The sequence below is a fragment of the Pyrus communis genome, chromosome 11 (genome assembly GCF_963583255.1).
Source record: "Pyrus communis chromosome 11, drPyrComm1.1, whole genome shotgun sequence".
Lineage (NCBI taxonomy): Eukaryota > Viridiplantae > Streptophyta > Magnoliopsida > Rosales > Rosaceae > Pyrus > Pyrus communis.
Window position 1 is genome coordinate 25,127,373 of NC_084813.1, and position 18,309 is coordinate 25,145,681.

The window sequence follows — 18,309 nt, forward strand, 5'->3', positions numbered from 1 at the left end:
TCCATGTGGTACCAATATTATGGGGTATGCGCCATGCATGTAGGAAGATAACGGAGCATGTGACGGAAAGATTAACGGAAATATAAAATTATCACAAAATTCACACTTTATGTATGAAAGTGGGACAAAAAAAAAACTTCAACTATGAAAGTTGGAATTTCACGATACTTGACGGTAGTAAAGTGACAAGCACATTTTTTTTTTATTTCATAATCAAATACTTGAAAATTACGAATTTTTTTAACAATAATATATAAGTAAAGATAATTAACACTAGATTGTAACACTATATATCTTTATGAGTCAAATTAACCACGTGAAATAGTTACTTCGATTACGTTTTCTTACTTCGATTATTTTTAACTTCTATGATTCATTTATTCACTCGTTCTAATTAAGCAAACAAACTCTGAACGTCTGAAGATTGTTTCTCATTAAAAAACTTAGTATTGTCTAATTGTGATGAACTTGCGAGTAATGGCAGCATGGTGTTATGATCTCGTAGGTAAGGTATCATATGGTCGTGGTGTCCATTCAAAAGCTGAGGAGGCAGATGATCAAAAGCTTTGGTCAAAGGAGTGTTTGGGAAAGGAGAGGTTGGAGGCATAGTCATGAGAATTTTGAGCCACTAGAGCATAATCTTGAAAAAAGTGATCATGGATTGGCCACCCAAAGGCCCCAAAAAGTGCAAAATACCCAAATTCGGTGGGTGGGGTCTTCTCATTTATTTTGATTTCGATGCAAATGAAAAATTATTCCAACTCTTCAATTTGGATATTTAATCCATCGCTTAGGAAACAAAGTCAATTTGGAATTGTATTTGTAATGTATATGCGAGTTTAGCCCCTCTCTCTTGTTAAAACAGCGTGTCGTTCTCATTCATTTAAGTTTGAGTTTCACTTTTCTTATTTATAAGTTAAAATGATTTTATAATGGAATAATGCATTTTTAAAAGTATTTGACTCTTCAATTAAAATAGCCTTTGAGATTGTTATAATTTTTAACTTTGATTCCTGACATTGAAAATCAATAGAAATGATTATTGAGTTTGTCCACTGTCAATCATTTTAGTCATTATCGGAAAGATTTCCGTTTAATGGAAAAACAAGTGGAAGGGTTGATTGGACGAATATGCCCTCAATCTAACAGAGAAATTTCAAGAAATAACCAAAATGATTGATCCTGGACATATTCAATGACTAGTTCTATCGCTTTTCAATCTCAATGATCAATGTGAAAAGTTATGTCAATCTCATAAATCACTTTAACTAAAAAAAAAGAGATAAATGTTATGACATGAGAAAATTATCATTTCATAAATGGGTTCAAGACCTAAACATGTTCGGAAAATGACTTTCCGGGCGAGACATCTCTAGAATCCACCATGTGCCTCTTTGAACTCTGGAATCCAAACAAAGAAAGCAGGCGTTTGCACCAGAAAATTCGGTAGGGACAAGAACAATTGAATGGAAATGGAACAGCATGCGATTAGGCCAGTCTTGTTTCGTTACAAAATGATTGAAATTACATTATTTCAATATATTAGCATATATCCATAACTAAAATGCTAGTGCAAGACCTAACGTAAAATCGAACGCACTGCTATTTTTTATTCATACAGGCGATTTCACTTAGTGATAAAGCTTTTCTACTATAGATTGATATGTCATATTTGGGAAAGTGATTTTATCTTTTATTTATTTTTTTAAAAGGACAATTGGTGGCAAGTCACAGTTATCCACTTTTTTTGAGCCCAGAGAGGCTATGGAGAATTTCACTCTGCCAGTGACCAAGATCAAGCAGACTCGCCAGCTCGAAGCATCAAACCCGAAACATCCCACATTTATTGTTTATTAGAGAATCACAGTCCACCCTTACCATTAGGCCATTGCTGTGGTTTGGGAAAGTGACTTTTCACACACACATTTTAGCTTCTCACATACCCTTCTTTATTTATGGCTATCGAATTCAATAAATCAAACGAAGTCAACATTCATGATTAACACAGAAGTGTGTAAGAAGTTAAAAAGATATGCAAAACTCACTTTCCATTATGAGTTTTGTTTTGTTTTATTTAGTTTGGGCCTTAAGGCCTTCATTAGACCCCAAATAATGGAGAGAAAGTGAGCATTGGGCTGTCAAGTAACTGGCCCACTTGAGCGTCCAAGGTGCCACCTGGACCTGCCACGTAATCCTAATATGAGAAAATTATCATTTCATAAGTGGGTTCAAGACCTAAGCATGTTCGGAAAATGACTTTCCGGGCGAGACATCTCTAGAGTCCACCAGACTCCACATGTGCCTCTTTGAACTCTGGAAGCCGAACAAAGAAAGCAGGCGTTTGCACCAGAAAATTCGATAGGGACAAGAACAATTGAATGGAAATGGAACAGCATGCGATTAGGCCACAGTTTTGTTTCGTTACAAAATGATTGAAATTACATTATTTCAATATATTAGCATATATCCATAACTAAAATGCTAGCGTAAGACTTGACATAAAGTTGAGTGCACTGGTATTTTGGATTCATACAGCTGCCTTCACTTAGTGATAAACCTTTTATATTCCATATTGATACGTTGTATTTGGGAAAGTGATTGTTTTTTTAAAGGGGGACAACTGATGGTAAGTCATGGTTATCTACCCATTCTGGATCCGAAAAAGGCTATGAGAAATTTCACTCTGCCAGTGGCCGGGGTCAAGTAGACTCACCAGCTTGGAGCATTGAACCCGGCACCTCCCACATCTCTTGTTTATTGGAGAATTGTTATCCGCACCCTTACCACTAAGTCACTTGTTGTGGTTTGGAAAAGTGACTTTTCACACACACTTTTTAGCTTTTTACATACCCTTCTTTATTTATGGGTATCGAATTCAATAAATCAAACGAAATCAATAATCATGATTAAACAGAGTAAGAAGTTAAAAAGGTCTTCAAAACTCACTTTCCAATATGAGTTGTTTTGTTTTGTTTTATTTAGTTTGGGCCTTAAGGCTTTCATTAGACCCCCAAAAAATGGAGAGAAACTTAGTATTGGGCTTTCATGAAACTGGCCCACTTGAGCGTCCACGGTGCCACCTGGACCTGCCACGTAATCAGGAGCGTTGAAACGGTCATCGACATTTGGGCCTAGGCCTCAGCAGTCCCGAGCGCAGACATACGCGGGCGCGGTTTTATAATTTCTTATTATTTTTTCAGGCGGTTCCTTAACTTTCGCTTCTCACAAATTAAACCAAAATCACAAGCAAACAACAGTCTCGTCGAGATTTTTCGTCTTCTTCTTCATCCATAATTTCAATTCCGTACTCGGAAACCCTTGCATTGTGCCGTCGCCAGCAACCGGAGGAGGCAGAGATGGGAAACTTTCTGGACAAGGAGCCACCGCCGCCGATGGTGCTCGTTCCGCCGCTCTTCGACTACCCTCCTCTCGCCGCCCGCACCAGGTTTTTCCCTAACTCCGCCCCCTACGATCCTCTCCACGTCTCTTTATTTTTCATTCGATTTTTTGTTTTTGTTTTTGTGAATTCTTGAAAGTTTGAGGTCGTCACTGCTTACTGTGAGCGGAGTGCCAATCTCCTTGCTAAAATTGGCCGGCGTTTGATTATCTGCAGCAATTAAATCGTCGTTGAATGTGTTTATTTGATTATTTTAGTGATTATTTTTTTAATTTTTTTTGTTTGAATTTTTAGAATAATTTTGATGCAGGATGTTGGAGTCGTCGTATGACTTGTTGTTTGGGAAGCTTGCTTTGAAATGTCTGTTTGACGATTACTTTGAACAAGCTCGGCATTTCAGCACAATGATCATGCTGAAGCCCATCGACGACCCTCACGTCGATTTGATTGCAACTGTATCCTTCATGATGATGATTTTTAGAAAGTTGATGGTTTGATGCCAAGGGAAATATTTTCGCTATTTTTGTTTCCTTAATGTGTTTAGGTTGCAGGACCGCTCGATCACAAACCCGAGGAGAATATAATTGGAAATGCATTTTTCCGCTGGCAAAGGTACTTGGAAGTAGATTCAGATTCCCATTGTATTTGTGCATGAATTGCATTTTATGGGCAATATCTTGGACGTAAATGTGGTATCGAAAACAGTATCTTCATATTGTTTGATTTGGCAGTGATGTTGATGATCCTCACACATTCATGGACCTCTTCGTGTCAAATGCTGATCCGTAAGGACATCTTTCTGAATTAAAAGAGTTGTTTTTTACTTATGATTTTTTCGGTTTTTCTTGTTCAAAAACATGACTATATATTTGCATATTCCCATATTTTGCGTCACTTCAGGGTTTTGCAGATGAGGGCCTGTGGTTACTACCCTAGATATGGATTGGGAGCATTTGGAATTTTCCCAATGTTGCTGAAAAAAAGGTGCGTCGCATGGAAAACCTCCTAGTAGAAATAGTTGGGTGCACATACACATGAAATGTGTAATGTTGACAGAGCTCGTTACTCTTGTAGAATAACTTCTGAAGACATTGGTGTTATGGGGTTAAGATATGGCTCGTCAAACTTGTCAATTGGCGCTACTGCCATGCCCTTCTCCTGTATGTAACCTCAATTTTCAGTTCTTGGAGTACTCTTGCTTATGACACATACATAACTGATACCTATATTTTGGTTCTGAACATTCAATTTACTTTTATCTGTATCATGGCGCAGCTAGTAAACTTATCTCGTAAGTTATCAACTCCTCCAATATAAACTGGGAAAAATTTGAAATGTTGCTGGATAAACTCATGTTTGGCTTATCTGTAAATTTTTGGGAATGGCTATTTTTATAATGTAAGATTGCACTTTTGCATGATCTGAATATTAGAAGGGAAGAGAACTTTGGCGTCATAATTTCTACCTGAACTTACAGGGGGCATTGAAAACATTATCTAATGTAGTTATCCATTTATGCAGTGAAAGATGATTGTCCAAGAAGGGCATGGTTGGTGAGCAAGATGGGAAGACTAACAGCTGGGGTGCAGTATGAGCCGGAATGTAAGTCACTTAGATGCCTTACCTTAACATTACTGGACTGAATGTGGGTTTTCAGAATTGGGTATACGTTTTCTCCATGAAGTAGAAAAGTTTCACTCAAGAATGTCACCATATCTATAGTACAAGATACTTAAAAGAACCAATTTCCCTATTACTTTCTAGTTTGTAGTTCTTGTGTACATTGGTATGAGCTGTTGTCGATAAATTTAGATTAGTATCTTATTACAATTTTATTTCAAATGATTATCTCATTTGTTAATTCTTTCTAGATGGGAGTAAAGATACTCACAACTACAAAAATTTAAAGAATTGGAGTGCTGCAATCGGTTACGGAGTGGGATCAAGCAGCCCTTTGAGTCCATCATTCAATTTTGGTCTCGAGCTATCAAGAAGTTCTCAGGTTTCTTTCATTTTGTTTTAGTAACTTTTGTGAAGTTTAATCGATTCCATGTCTCGAGTGTTTTATCCGACATTCAATAGTTTTTCTAGCACCTCCAAATCTTGAAGTAAATTAGTTTATCTATGCATGGTTTTTTCCAATGCTGGATACTTGAGAGCATGTTATACTACTCGTTGTGGATCTCAAACATTAATTTTTGTACTGCAGTTCATCGCCTCATTTTATCAACACGTGGTGGTCCAAAGACGGGTATTGTCCATCCCCGGTTTGTTATTTGCTACAGAAAATATCCTTTAAATTAGTTTTTATATTTGAATTAACATATACTGTACTAATTAGCTTTGAACTGCTTTCACTGAACAGGTGAAAAACCCCCTTGAAGAAAATGAAGTAGTTGGAATTACGAATTATATCGATTTCGGCTTTGAATTGCAGACAAGGTAAATAATTAAATGTTGTAATATGCAACAAATTTGGTGAGAATTGATTATATTGTGATGCTATTTTAGGGTTGATGATATCAAATCATCAAGCGATGTACCAGAATCAAGCGATGTACCTAAATCAACCAATGGACCTAATGTCCCAGATTCCACCTTTCAAGTAGCTGCATCTTGGCAAGCCAATAAGAACTTCATGCTGAAGGTAGCGTATTTGATGCAACCTTGTACTTGCAATATTGGATCATATCAAGTTCATGAAACACTTATTCTTTATCCATGCAGGGAAAGGTGGGCCCTCTCAGCTCGTCGATAGCATTGGCATTTAAGTCCTGGTGGAAACCTTCTTTCACATTCAGCGTTTCAGGTATCTCGAATTGGTAGATTTTCATGAGACGCATCAGACTTTAAATGTGATGACCTAATTATTAACTTAACTAAATGGCTCAACAAAACACATGCTACATGTGTAACTAGATCCCTTTGAAATATGAAGGACCATTAAACCTGTATTTCTTTCTGTTGTCTTGGATTTCGACCTGAATGGCGTAGTATTGCTTTGATTTTGTTAAATCTTGCTTTGCATTTAAATTTGTGTGTCGAAATATTGGATGAGTACAATAAACCGATACGTTTGTGTTCTGCAGCTACGAGAAATCACGTTGTTGGTGAGACAGGTTACGGTTTTGGCCTTCGTGTGGAGAATCTTAGACAAGCCAGGTTCATTCATTTGTTTCTGCCTTTTCTTTTTGTTTTCCATAGTTAGATGTGGTCTCATATTCTAATGCATGTATACATGGTCAATGATCATTTCTTCCTGAAGATATATGAACTCGTCTCATGCAGAATGCATCGTTTTAACCGTTTTGCAGTTATCAAAGAGCTGATCCAAATTTCGTCATGTTGACACCGAATAAGGAGCACCTGGCCGAAGGCATTGTTTGGAAAGTTGGAAAAAGACCGATGCTACAGTCAGATATAAATGCTGGAAATTTCGACGGCATTCCAAAGGAACTAAGACCCCTGGGAAAAATCTTGTAACTCCTCATCTTTCTGACCTTTTTCCCTTTCAAAAACTGATCAATGCTCAGATGAGCATTCAAAAGCGTCGAGTTTCAAGTTGAAGCTCGTCTTCCTTTTTCGAAGACTAGGCGGCTTTACGTTTTGTTGTCTTTGGGGGGTTACATAAAATAGGAGGTTGGATTCATGCGTCTTGTGAATATGCATGCTGCCTTTTTTTGGGGACTCCTAGGAGACTAATCTAATCAATTGTTTTTAGTTCCATAACTGCGTTTCGTGTTTACACCAATCATATGTTTTAAGTTTATCTTACGCTCCCCGTCCAAGCCCAAATAAAGGATAGGGGAGAGCGTAAGGTAATTGACAGCCGGCACTCTGTTTTCACGTCAGATCCCTATGATATGTTATCATATTGGATTTTGAATTCGAGATTCAATCTAATCCGATGAAGTCATCGAAATTCGCAGTAATTAGGGCGATCGATTTGGATTGTATCGGATTTTAAACTTCCTAGTAGTTTGTTAAGAAAAGGATGTGAAGCTTGAAGAAGGTTTGTTAGGAAAATGATTTGAACCTTGGAATATATTAATGTGGAGAAATGGTCGAGGACAAGATGATTGTTACTGAATTGACAAATCAGGTTGTAATTTTTGTCTTTTGGAAACAAACTCAATACAAAGTCTTTGTGCATAGGATTGTGGTTTCATCTTGGCCGGCAGTTTTAACGTTTAAATAATATAATACAACATAAAATTGCCTCTCTGCACGTGTCGATGAGGATATTTTTTTATTACCCAAGCTCCAATGTTTAAGTTTATAAACACATTGATTTTATTGATTACGAGTTCGATACTTAAATGACGGCTTTTCTTATCCAGTGTTTACATTTGTAAACAAGCTAATATATTGATTACGAGTTTGAGACCTAAATGACTTATTTTATTCCCTAATTTAACTTTTATTTTTTTTAATATTGTTATATATAAACAAAGTACATTTTTATTAGAAGTGTTTTGTTTACAAATAAGAATTTACAAATAGTCCAAGTGCTTTTTACCAGTGTTTCCATAAAACACTTCTAAAATTTAAGAATTCGTTTGAAAATACTTTTAAATAATTGAAATCACTTTTTTTATGAAAGTGTTTTTGGAATCAATTTTTAGTAAAAATGCAAGTAAATCCTGAAAAATCACTTCAAGTGCTTTCGGAACCCAAAAACAATTTCATAAAAAACGCTTTCATTCATTTTAGAAGCACTTCCCAACTAGTCCTAAAATATTTAAATTTTTTTAACAACGATAATTGAAAGTATTTTTTATTATCAGAAACAATTTTCAACTCTCTAAAAGCACCTAAACAAAAAAATAACTTGCATAAAGTAAATTTACCGTTAAATACATAAAATAAATTTTACAAATAATAATGTATTATTACAATCATGCTAAATTCGTTTCATATAAATTATTCTCGTAAACGGGCTTAGACTTGCATTGAGAGGGTCCCAAGCCGCAACAAACTCTCTCGCTACAGGACAATCTACATTAATCCACAATGTTCGTTATATAATTTTTGCTTGGATATAAATATCACCGGAATCGAACCGGACAATCCCTTCAGGCAGCTTTCCAAAAAAAAAAAAAAAAACAAACCAGATGGCTGCTTCTTCTTCACTGATTTCCACAAACTTCCACTCTTTTTCTCCACTTTCTCGCTCCCCATGCAGAAAGTTCCTTCCTTTCCCGCTCTCCAAATCCTTCTCCCGCCACAAACCCGCCGCCTCAGCCTCCCCCTCCCCCATCCTCTCCCTCCTCCACCACAAAACCCAGAAGCGGTCTCTGATCCCGCCGCACAAGTCCTCCTGCCCGCCGTGCCTCCACAAGCTTCTGCTTGCCACCAAGAACCCGTTCTCATCGGTCGTCGAATCTCTCCTCATTGTTTGCGCTTCCGCGGCTCTGTCGTTTTCCCTGTTCATCGCCGATGTGGATCCGGCATCGGCTTTCGTAGTCACTCCGCCGAGGAAGCTGCAGTCCGATGAGCTCGCTACGGTTCAGCTCTTTCAGGAGAACACTCCCTCTGTTGTTTACATCACCAATCTTGCAGCCAGGTACTTTTGAAGTTTGAACATTTTGGATTTTGTTGAAAAATTGGGCCATTTTTGGAGTATTTTCAACTTCTATTAATTTTTATGTACAAGCTATATCCTACTTTAAATCAATCTAAACTGCCAAAAGCGGGATTCGAACTCGTGTGCATGGAGAGCACATTCGCTGTAGCCGCCATGTCTGCACTTTCGATATCTGTTTTGTTTGTGATTTTTGGGTTGTGGTTGGATTGTGATTTTGGAGTGATTGGTGTTTGTGGGTTTTAGGCAGGATGCGTTTACTCTGGACGTGTTTGAGGTACCGCAGGGGTCTGGGTCAGGCTTCGTGTGGGATGCAGACGGCCACATTGTCACCAATTACCACGTGATTCGTGGTGCTTCCGATCTCAGGTTAGTTGGTTTTTGAGTCGTTCTTTGTTGAAATGCATCAACTTTTTTGTTGCATTGAAGTTTGGTTTGGACATTGTAACTTGGTTGTGGTACGAGAAAAGTGTGATTCTTTAATATGGTTCTGCTTTGCCTAAGCATCAAACGTATTGCTAACCAAAGCACGTTAAATATTTATGAGTTCTCTATTCATTTTGACCTACTTCGGTTATGATAAGCTCGTTGTAATTTTGCTGAAGTTTGCAGCTTATTTACCGATATGGGTTGCATCCATGATTGCCCATAACATAAGCATTATGTCATTAGACTTATGGAGTTTGGAGAGTCCGGGATTATAAGATGTAAATGGATTGCATTTGCATTTGAAGCTTTGAGACTCTTTTTAGTTCATTGGGTTCTGAATCCTTCGTATATGTTGGAAACACTTCTGCCACCAATGGAATTGAGTCCACTGTATGTCTGTTTAATAGATTTGTTTCTCCATATTTAGCGCCTTCATCACCTCACTCTTCTTAAAGGCCATTCTTCATTATACTTGCTTTTTCTCTGGTCGTGCATGGGACACCCTTTGGTAACAAATTCAGCTAATTTTTTGTTTGACGTCATTTGGTCGTTTCAAAATATATTTTGGTTTGATTCATTTTCGATTCTTTGACAGTGGCACTTCTCATGGTTTGTGATTGTATTCTACACCACTGTTACATTTTTTACAGGGTCACACTTGCTGATCAGTCTACTTATGATGCAAAAGTTGTTGGATTTGACCAAGACAAGGATGTTGCTGTTCTACGTGTTGATGCCCCCAAAGAGAAACTAAGGCCCATACCGATTGGTCAATCTGCAGACTTGCTTGTTGGTCAGAAAGTGTTTGCTATCGGTAATCCTGTAAGTATTACTTTACTTTCAACCTCTCTTCTGCACTATGCTTATCTTTTTCTTTCAAATACAACTAAGATACTTGATACTCATTTAGTTCAATTATTGGTAGATAATAAGTTAAGTGCAGTATTTTACACATACCAACATGATTGTGCTTACTATCAAACGGAGGCTGAATAAGCTTAAGAACATTTAATGATCTTTGGGTTTTGGTTATGAAGGAACATCTCCTCCTTGTAACAGGGCTTATAATTGCACGATCCTTCACTCACTATATTCTGTGAAGGGTTTCGCTATGGCTTTAAGCAAATGGTTGAACTAACTGACAATTTGATTTCCTTTTTATATAACTTTGCAGTTTGGGCTTGACCATACTCTTACCACTGGCGTTATCAGGTACAAATTCCATGAACTCTATCTTGACATGTTTGGATTGCCAGCAGTGGTCTGTTTTCGGTTCCTTCTCATTCTACACTCTTTTGCTGATGCATTCTTTCTGTAATAGTGGGCTTCGTAGAGAAATTAGTTCTGCTGCTACTGGCCGTCCAATTCAAGACGTTATACAGACAGATGCTGCCATTAATCCTGGTAACAGTGGGGGGCCACTTCTAGATAGTACAGGAAGGCTTATCGGGATAAACACAGCTATATATTCTCCATCTGGTGCATCATCTGGTGTTGGATTTTCAATTCCAGTTGACACGGTGAGTAGATATCATGTGAAGTTCCTTCTTTTGACATTCCTTCATTAACATGCTTTGAGATAAAACTTCTGACTTACATTTTAATTTTTTACCTGTTCAGGTAAGTGGCATTGTTGACCAATTGGTCAAATTTGGGAAGGTCACTAGACCTATTTTAGGGATTAAGTTTGCACCTGATCAATCTGTTGAACAGTTGGGGGTTAGTGGAGTGCTCGTCTTAGACGCACCAGCTAACGGTCCAGCAGGCAAAGCGGTATTCTCTCCTTTCCTGTTTTTCTATTCGAAGTTTCATGTACGACAGAAATAATTTTGTTTTTGTTAGATAAAATGACTAAAGGGGAGCTGATGAACCTCCATTTTGCAGGGACTGCTACCAACCAAGCGTGACACATACGGTAGACTCATATTGGGTGACATTATAACATCTGTGAACGGAAAAAAGATCAGCAATGGCAGCGACTTGTATAGAATTCTCGATCAGTGTAAAGTGGGCGATAAGGTATGTTCGTTTATCATATCACACTGTCCCTTTTAATTTCCAACTAGCCTCTAAAAATCTGGAACCATTCTAGCACAAACGCACTTTTCTCCCTTCGGCCTTTTTTTGCATTTCAACATTATAATGTAATCTTTTGGACTCAGGTGATTGTGGAGGTGTTGCGGGGTGATCATAAGGAGAAAATCCCTGTTGTACTTGAACCAAAAGCCGACGAGACATGAGACATGAGACATGACCAGTTAGTATGGGGACGGATCGCCTTTGATCTGATGAATTCTCAGTAAACCGAAAAAACAGGACATATCGCCATTGTTTGTGTATTGATAGTCTTATGGAAGGGTCTTGTACATAAACTGTTTCAGTTAACAATTGATCCTTTGATGTATGGCAGTTGAATCTTCCATGCTTATGATGCAGAACTGAACGCTACAACTATGCTTGTATGTGTGTATGGGTTGGGTTTATATATTGTCGGATACGGGTTGCACTAAAAGCATAAAATTCCAGGTTTTGTACTGAAAGCATGGACATAAAATGGGTCAGGCTTATTTAATAGTTGGATACGGCCCAAATATGTCCTCAACTGCAAAAGAGCCGATGGGTAATTCCAATATTTCGATTTCTTGTTTATCACTATTGCATTTTTTTGTTGTAACAAAATGTTTAGGGAGAGTGGAGCCTTACGGAGGGGTTTCAGCCTATTTTTCAGTTTTACAGATCGCTCACTAAGAGAGCTGTATTTAATTGGGGATTTGAGAGATTTTAATGAATTTATAAATTCATGAATTTTTATAGAGCTTAACTAATTTGTAGAGATTTTATGTAAAATTTTGATTCAATTCCCTTAAAATCTCATAGGAAGAGGTGAGATTTGTGGATGCTTAAAATACACTACAAAATCTCTCTAATTCCCTCTAATTCCTCAACTTTTCCAAATTCTTTAAATTCTAATTCTAATTGAATACACCTGGAATGTTATAAACTTCTAAATATAATTAAACCCGGTCCGAGTTATCGTCATATGTGTAATTAATTAATATGATTCATCACTTGTCTCTCTCATATTTTTCAGTATGCCGGAAACACAGCTCAGTATACCAATTGTATTATAATATTGTGTACCCAACCATGTTTTCGGCACCCTAAAAAATGTCTCCTCCCATATGCCCTACAGCTTCCTGTGCAGTACGGTAGTCACCGTGGCTAAAACAAACAACAAACAACAAAATTGCAGTACTCTCAACGTAAACAAAATTCAAACCGGAAAATTAAATAAATTTTGCATGTGAAATGATGAACGAAGGAGCCAACGTGGATCTCCGTTTATTATTTTTTCGCAAACGATGTAATTACAATCTCAAGGAAATTATACGATTACATTTGCAGACGACGCTGCAGATGAAATTAAGAAGGAAATTACAAACAGGAAGCAATTGAGTTGCATGGGAATGTGATTACGATCATACGGAGAAGGTGGGGTTGAGGCTGAAATCAACATCCCAGAGCTCAAAACGTCCGTTGACAAAGTCATAGTATCCTCCCTTGATTGCTAGGGTTTTCTTCAGCAAACCCTCTCTCACAAACGGATAGCTCAGCAGGTTTCCGATCGATACATTCACCGCCTCCTGCACTCGTTTCAGTCAGTTAGTAAATTAATACGGCGCTAACTAGTAATTAAGTACATGGATTCTTATATCCGTACTTACTTTTTCACAGTGGCCGCATAGATCAGCGAAAGGAGCATCGGCACCATGATCTGCCTTCACCTTCTTCCCTGCTGGCGATGCGATACCAATCCAGTCTTCTATGAAGTCACTGCATCATCCATGCATCGATCCAGCATCCACATGTTTATATGTTAATTTCCCATCATTTGATAATTAAGAAAATAATTAAGTGTTTTTGTTTGGGGTTGCTTCTGAAAGAGCTAGAAAGTAAACTTTCTAACAACCAAAAACAGCTATGAGTACGTTTGACAGCAAATGTTAAAGGTGTTTCTGGCTTGTAAAAGCGCTTTCTGGAGCAACTAACATGTGGTTCTTCAGAAATTAAGCACTTCTAACAAGTTAAGAACAATTCCAAACAACCCTAAGCTGATAAAGAATGGCTTGTTTGCTTACGTGCCAAGGGTAGATCCATCTTCCGGAATAGACAAGAGTGCCTTGATTCCTCCACAGGCGCTATGCCCAATCACCACTATGTATGAAACCTAAACATACATATATTACATACAAAAGATTAATTAATATTAGTAATGAAAAAAGCATTTAGCTAAATATGATTAATTATTACAAAACCAAGAAATTAAACCAAAATGCATAGATTAATTAATTACCTTGAGATGCAAGACAGCATACTCAACGGCCGCCCCAGTTCCAGCGTATTTAGTCTATTAACACAGACAAAACTAAATTAAAACATATATATATATATATATATATATGTATGTATGTATGTATGTATAGGGACACACAAAGGGGAAGCCACCTTTTCTTGTGACAAAAGAGAGAAAAGGACGAGGACATGTGTAAACCTTATCATAGGGTGGGACCAAGTTAGCAACTGTGCGGACAACAAAAGCCTCTCCTGGCTGCATATCCAGAACATGTGATGGACAGACTCGAGAATCCGAGCATGCAAACAGCATAAACTTGGGCCATTGTCCTTTGGCAAGTTCACCGTAAAGAGCCGGATTCTTGCTGTTAAATTAAGGAAGAAAATGGTTATTAATTTGTCTGCATGCAACTTCATATATATGAAGTCAGTTGAAAGCGAATCTCGTTTAATCCTCTATTTAATATTTAACAAGAAAAGAGAGCATACTCGTATTTCTCTTTCTTGAAGTGAATGTAGCCGCTCTTGAGCCTCTCGGCGGCATCATAAGGCTTGGTGGCGCCGTTGGCCTCGGCCGTCGCCAGCTGGGCTGTAACCTGCTCCACTTTCGCAGCCGCTTCAGCCCTCAGCTCCTCCTTCTCACTGAGAAGTTTCTGGAGAGATGCAATGGCCTCTTCGTACTCCTTTGCCATTTCTTCCTTCTACTTATTTTTCACACACGCAAATAATATCTTAACATTAATTTATACCCTTTTATCTCACCTAAATATTTATTAGGGAAAATTAGTACCATACATGTGTAATTTTCCTTTTCATTCATTTTGGTTCAAACCATACACATGTCATTTTTTAAGGATGTTGAATCAATGAAAAGCGTCCACGTCATCCCGATAAGAAGAGGATTAGTTGAGTGATAAGAACACTGATTAATGATAGATGATGATGTGTATATGTATAATCAAACGTGTTCGAGGCTGGTATTGTACACCGGTAGAGTTCCATCTACCAATTAATTATCGTTCTATACTTTAGAAGTTTTACCACGTGAACCAAAGAGCTATCAGACATAAATACTGTTGAAGAGATAAATAAAGTTCCAAACAATGGCAATACATATTATTCTCACATAAAGCGGCTGCCACTACAAGAAAAACTGACAATAATTACGAGCATTCAGTGGCGCAGAATGGGATAGGTAAAAGGCATATTAGTGGTTGTATCGTTGGATATTACTTGCAGGTTGCTAGGTAGTCGCCAGTCACATTGTCATATACACTACTTGAAAGTAATGTACACATGATGAGTTGAAGGATCTAGAGAGAGAGAGAGAGAGAGAGAGAGAGAGAGAGAGATAAGAGTACCCGAGTGATAGCAGGAACGGAGGTAACAGGCTTGTTTTGGATGAGGTTAGGGGGAGGAGATCTACAAGGAGAAGAAGAAGTGCTGATTCTGGCAGAAATACAACTAGGTTTCCTGCTGGTAGCGGGAGAGAGGGTGGAGGAGGTGAGGTTAAAGCTCTTAACTAACGAAGCTGAAGACATGATGGGCAACAACTCTGGAACTGCCTTGCTTTATACACCTCACCATCCCACAACTATATGAATATGATATATCCACCCCCACACCACACCACCCAGTGCCTCTTCTGAAAAATGTGATAGGGAAATCTAAGTCAACGAGAGCTTCTAATCTTCATGGATGAGGTTTGGACGTTGGAGATGAACCCAATCTCTCTATCTCCTTTCACTACTACTGACCATTTACATTAAGTGCATGGCCACCATGCATCTCTATCATCTATCTGCCCTTATCACTCACAAAAGTACTGCTAAATTTATTTTTTTACCTCCATCATCTTCCTAAATAGCTACTTTTTGCATTGCCTGTTTGCCACGAAATTTTTGTGTGTATCCCTCGAAGCATCATCATATAGTGCTATTATTTACCGTATTATATAATATGAATGAAAGGCAGAGTTGATATGTTTCATCTCTCGTTGATTGGACTTTTTCAATCCACATGTTAAAATTCGAGCGGAACAAGTAAAATAGTAACACGTGACAGTATTTTGAATACACTAATAAACTTACTTGATTGCCACCTGCCACCACGCCATTCGTGTTGTCATGAGTAGGAGTATAGTGGCGGGGGTCTGGGGGCACATGATACATTTTAATCCTTAGTGCCCCACTTCGTCGTGTCTCGATTGTTTTGAGTGTGAGTGATGATCAAGTTAGTATGATATCCCAATTGCATGTAGTAGTCGATCGTAATATTGTATGTATAATTCAGTTGAGATGAGTTAGATGCATCCCGTTCTTGTATACTAATGCAATTGTGAGCTACATACATTATAAATTTATTTCATAATCTCCTAAAAAAAAAAGGGGACCAGATAGTGGCGAAGTCACGACAACCTACCCTATCGGGGGCCGGGAAGACTCATAGAGGTAGTTTAGCCTCCTTTGTCATCATTGTTTAATTCACCAGCGCCAGGAATTGGACTTAGCTAAGACCAGCCATGTGAAATACACCATGAAATTTGCCTCAATTACTGAATCACCCCATGGTAGTTAATCTCCTTCCTATAGCTACATACTTTGGTGACTTATGAACAAGGAAAAGACGTACAATTTAAAGAAACCCACCATCCCAATCGTAGGGTCTCCCGAATTACATTTGAAGATTAATTATTGGCTTCTAAATTCTAACTGAGTCACATGAAATATATCAAATATGTTTATAACGGGGAACCACATCTCCCTATCTTGAATTAGTTTTTTAAACTATATTAGATGTGATAGGTTCATCTTTCTCTTTAAAAGTTTAGAAAGTTTTTACCATTATGTATGTAACGTATGTCATAGATTGTTGTATTCTAAAAAGACTTGTGGCATATATGTACATTGTCGAAAGCCATGTACATATAATACTCCCCGTATACTTTCAGCTTTTCGGGGTTTATGGTTCAGGGTTTAGGATGACAGTGTAGATAAAGTTGTAATCTAACTGAGGATATATACCACAAAGCCAAAGTGTGAAAACCAAAAGAACAAAAATAAAATTGAAAGGATTGAAGAAGACATGCTAGCTAGCTTCTGGTGCTGGGCATCTCTAATATCTTTGGTTGAAATGGATATAATGGTGGACAACATGATCGGTGATGGATTACATAGATAAGGTCCTACTCCTATCCTTAAAACATATGGCTCCTGTGCATTCTAATACCCACTACGACCACATATAAGATGCAATCTGATTTCTCACCCTTCTATCTATGGTATGTTATATAGTCTACCTATTGACTTCAAGGTATTCAATCTATAATACACTCGTTGCAAATTTGTGGAGAAAATCTTATGTGTCATGGTAATCACGTAACTAGAAACGCAGATATTTACATATATACACTTGGTGACATGACAAATAAAGATCACCGATTTAACCCATAATAGGCAATTCCACATCCTTTGGTGGCTCCTTTGCATGGATTGAGATTCTCTCCAAATCTCACACTCTTGAGCCCATAGATTGAGCAATATGGACCGTTCAATAGAGAGATATATAAGCGTTGGAGAGAGAGATTGTGTGTGAAGTGGACTAGTGGAATGAGCTAATGAGAACACATAGTTTAAGCTGAAGAGTCCAAATTGCTCGATCTACGGGCTTTGAAATGTGAAATTCGGAGAAAAATAGTTGTTTGATATATAACATTAATCCTAGTTTCTTCTACTTACACGCGAGAAATTAAATGAAAAAGTAAAAGATCACACCTTCATCATGCTCATGCCCCATGATTGTTGAAGTGAAATTGGGACAATGCAGCCCTGCGCAGTTGAGGCAACACCAAAGAGCGAGATGAGAGTAACTTACATGAAACATGAGATGCGATGGTGATGGCATTTTAAGTCCATCACACACTATTATGTTTCAACTTTTCAACATGATAACGTGATTGGTTTGAAATACCATTACCTTGGTATCTTAGTTACATGTTAGCTCTTCTCTAGAGTTGGGAGAGAAGGGTGGGAGTGTCTGATAAGTTGATGCAAGCTCTTATAAAAGCTCCTTCAGTGACTTAAACCGATTGTGTTATGATACATGTCGACATTTTCTAATTAACAATGTGTCGACATTTTCTAATTAACAATGTGTCGACATCCTTGTGTCATATTTCCGGCATACATTAGATTAGATGGCATATGCTTATGCTGGCCCCCACTTCCCAGCCATTGTGGTGATTGGTAGACGAAATCCTGAAAAATCGGGTCCAAAAACATGTCACTCAAGTAGATAAATCGCAGAGTTTTGTGTGCAAAATATTTGAACTTATTTATTATATGTAATCATATCTTTGGGATTATATTTTCCTTGTATGTAATCTCCTTGTATCGCACAATCAAGCAATGAAATCATATGTATTCCCGACCATTTACCCACACACGCGTCGTTTTCCTAATTACACATTCTGATTAACTTTCTAAAACTGTCTGTCGTCATGTATTTTAACTTATCTACTTAACAGTAGGTGATTAATTTGGAATAC

At 37.8% G+C, this 18,309-nt stretch overlaps 3 protein-coding genes across 4 annotated transcripts; 2 read left to right on the forward strand and 1 right to left on the reverse strand.

Moving 5' to 3' along the window:
* Positions 1-3,241: 3,241 nt before the first annotated feature.
* On the forward strand, positions 3,242-7,126 carry LOC137708595 (uncharacterized). 2 transcript variants are annotated; one of them, XM_068447709.1, is made up of 14 exons: positions 3,242-3,445; positions 3,708-3,852; positions 3,942-4,009; positions 4,129-4,182; positions 4,298-4,381; positions 4,472-4,557; positions 4,919-4,999; positions 5,269-5,399; positions 5,607-5,648; positions 5,763-5,839; positions 5,909-6,044; positions 6,125-6,206; positions 6,487-6,559; positions 6,712-7,126. In XM_068447709.1, exons 1-14 carry the CDS (start codon positions 3,357-3,359, stop codon positions 6,878-6,880), a joined length of 1,317 nt encoding a protein of 438 aa, XP_068303810.1. In that variant the 5' UTR covers positions 3,242-3,356; the 3' UTR covers positions 6,881-7,126. The 2 variants fall into 2 exon arrangements, with proteins under 2 accessions (XP_068303810.1, XP_068303811.1); XM_068447710.1 differs by having other exon boundaries at positions 3,340-3,445; positions 3,692-3,852.
* A 1,237-nt stretch (positions 7,127-8,363) lies between these two features.
* On the forward strand, positions 8,364-11,984 carry LOC137707437 (protease Do-like 1, chloroplastic). The gene is made up of 8 exons (XM_068446303.1): positions 8,364-8,963; positions 9,228-9,350; positions 10,061-10,232; positions 10,585-10,622; positions 10,732-10,930; positions 11,031-11,183; positions 11,295-11,429; positions 11,573-11,984. Exons 1-8 carry the CDS (start codon positions 8,512-8,514, stop codon positions 11,648-11,650), a joined length of 1,350 nt encoding a protein of 449 aa, XP_068302404.1. The 5' UTR covers positions 8,364-8,511; the 3' UTR covers positions 11,651-11,984.
* A 738-nt stretch (positions 11,985-12,722) lies between these two features.
* On the reverse strand, positions 12,723-15,315 carry LOC137708789 (carbonic anhydrase 2-like). The gene is made up of 7 exons (XM_068447940.1): positions 15,125-15,315; positions 14,253-14,464; positions 13,963-14,128; positions 13,765-13,818; positions 13,550-13,638; positions 13,136-13,244; positions 12,723-13,054 (listed from the first exon to the last, which is right to left on the reverse strand). Exons 1-7 carry the CDS (start codon positions 15,302-15,304, stop codon positions 12,890-12,892), a joined length of 975 nt encoding a protein of 324 aa, XP_068304041.1. The 5' UTR covers positions 15,305-15,315; the 3' UTR covers positions 12,723-12,889.
* Positions 15,316-18,309: the final 2,994 nt, after the last annotated feature.

Coding starts and splice junctions, on each gene's coding strand:
- LOC137708595 (XM_068447709.1), top strand. CDS start 3,357: ATGGGAAACTTTCTGGACAAGGAGCCACCGCCGCCGATGGTGCTCGTT. Junction 4,183..4,297: donor TTCGTGTCAAATGCTGATCC/GTAAGGACATCT, acceptor GCGTCACTTCAG/GGTTTTGCAGATGAGGGCCT. Junction 5,400..5,606: donor AGCTATCAAGAAGTTCTCAG/GTTTCTTTCATT, acceptor TTTGTACTGCAG/TTCATCGCCTCATTTTATCA.
- LOC137707437 (XM_068446303.1), top strand. CDS start 8,512: ATGGCTGCTTCTTCTTCACTGATTTCCACAAACTTCCACTCTTTTTCT. Junction 9,351..10,060: donor CGTGGTGCTTCCGATCTCAG/GTTAGTTGGTTT, acceptor CATTTTTTACAG/GGTCACACTTGCTGATCAGT. Junction 11,184..11,294: donor ACGGTCCAGCAGGCAAAGCG/GTATTCTCTCCT, acceptor TCCATTTTGCAG/GGACTGCTACCAACCAAGCG.
- LOC137708789 (XM_068447940.1), bottom strand. CDS start 15,304: ATGTCTTCAGCTTCGTTAGTTAAGAGCTTTAACCTCACCTCCTCCACC. Junction 13,639..13,764: donor ATGCTGTCTTGCATCTCAAG/GTAATTAATTAA, acceptor ATGTATGTTTAG/GTTTCATACATAGTGGTGAT. Junction 13,245..13,549: donor GATGGATCTACCCTTGGCAC/GTAAGCAAACAA, acceptor TGGATGATGCAG/TGACTTCATAGAAGACTGGA.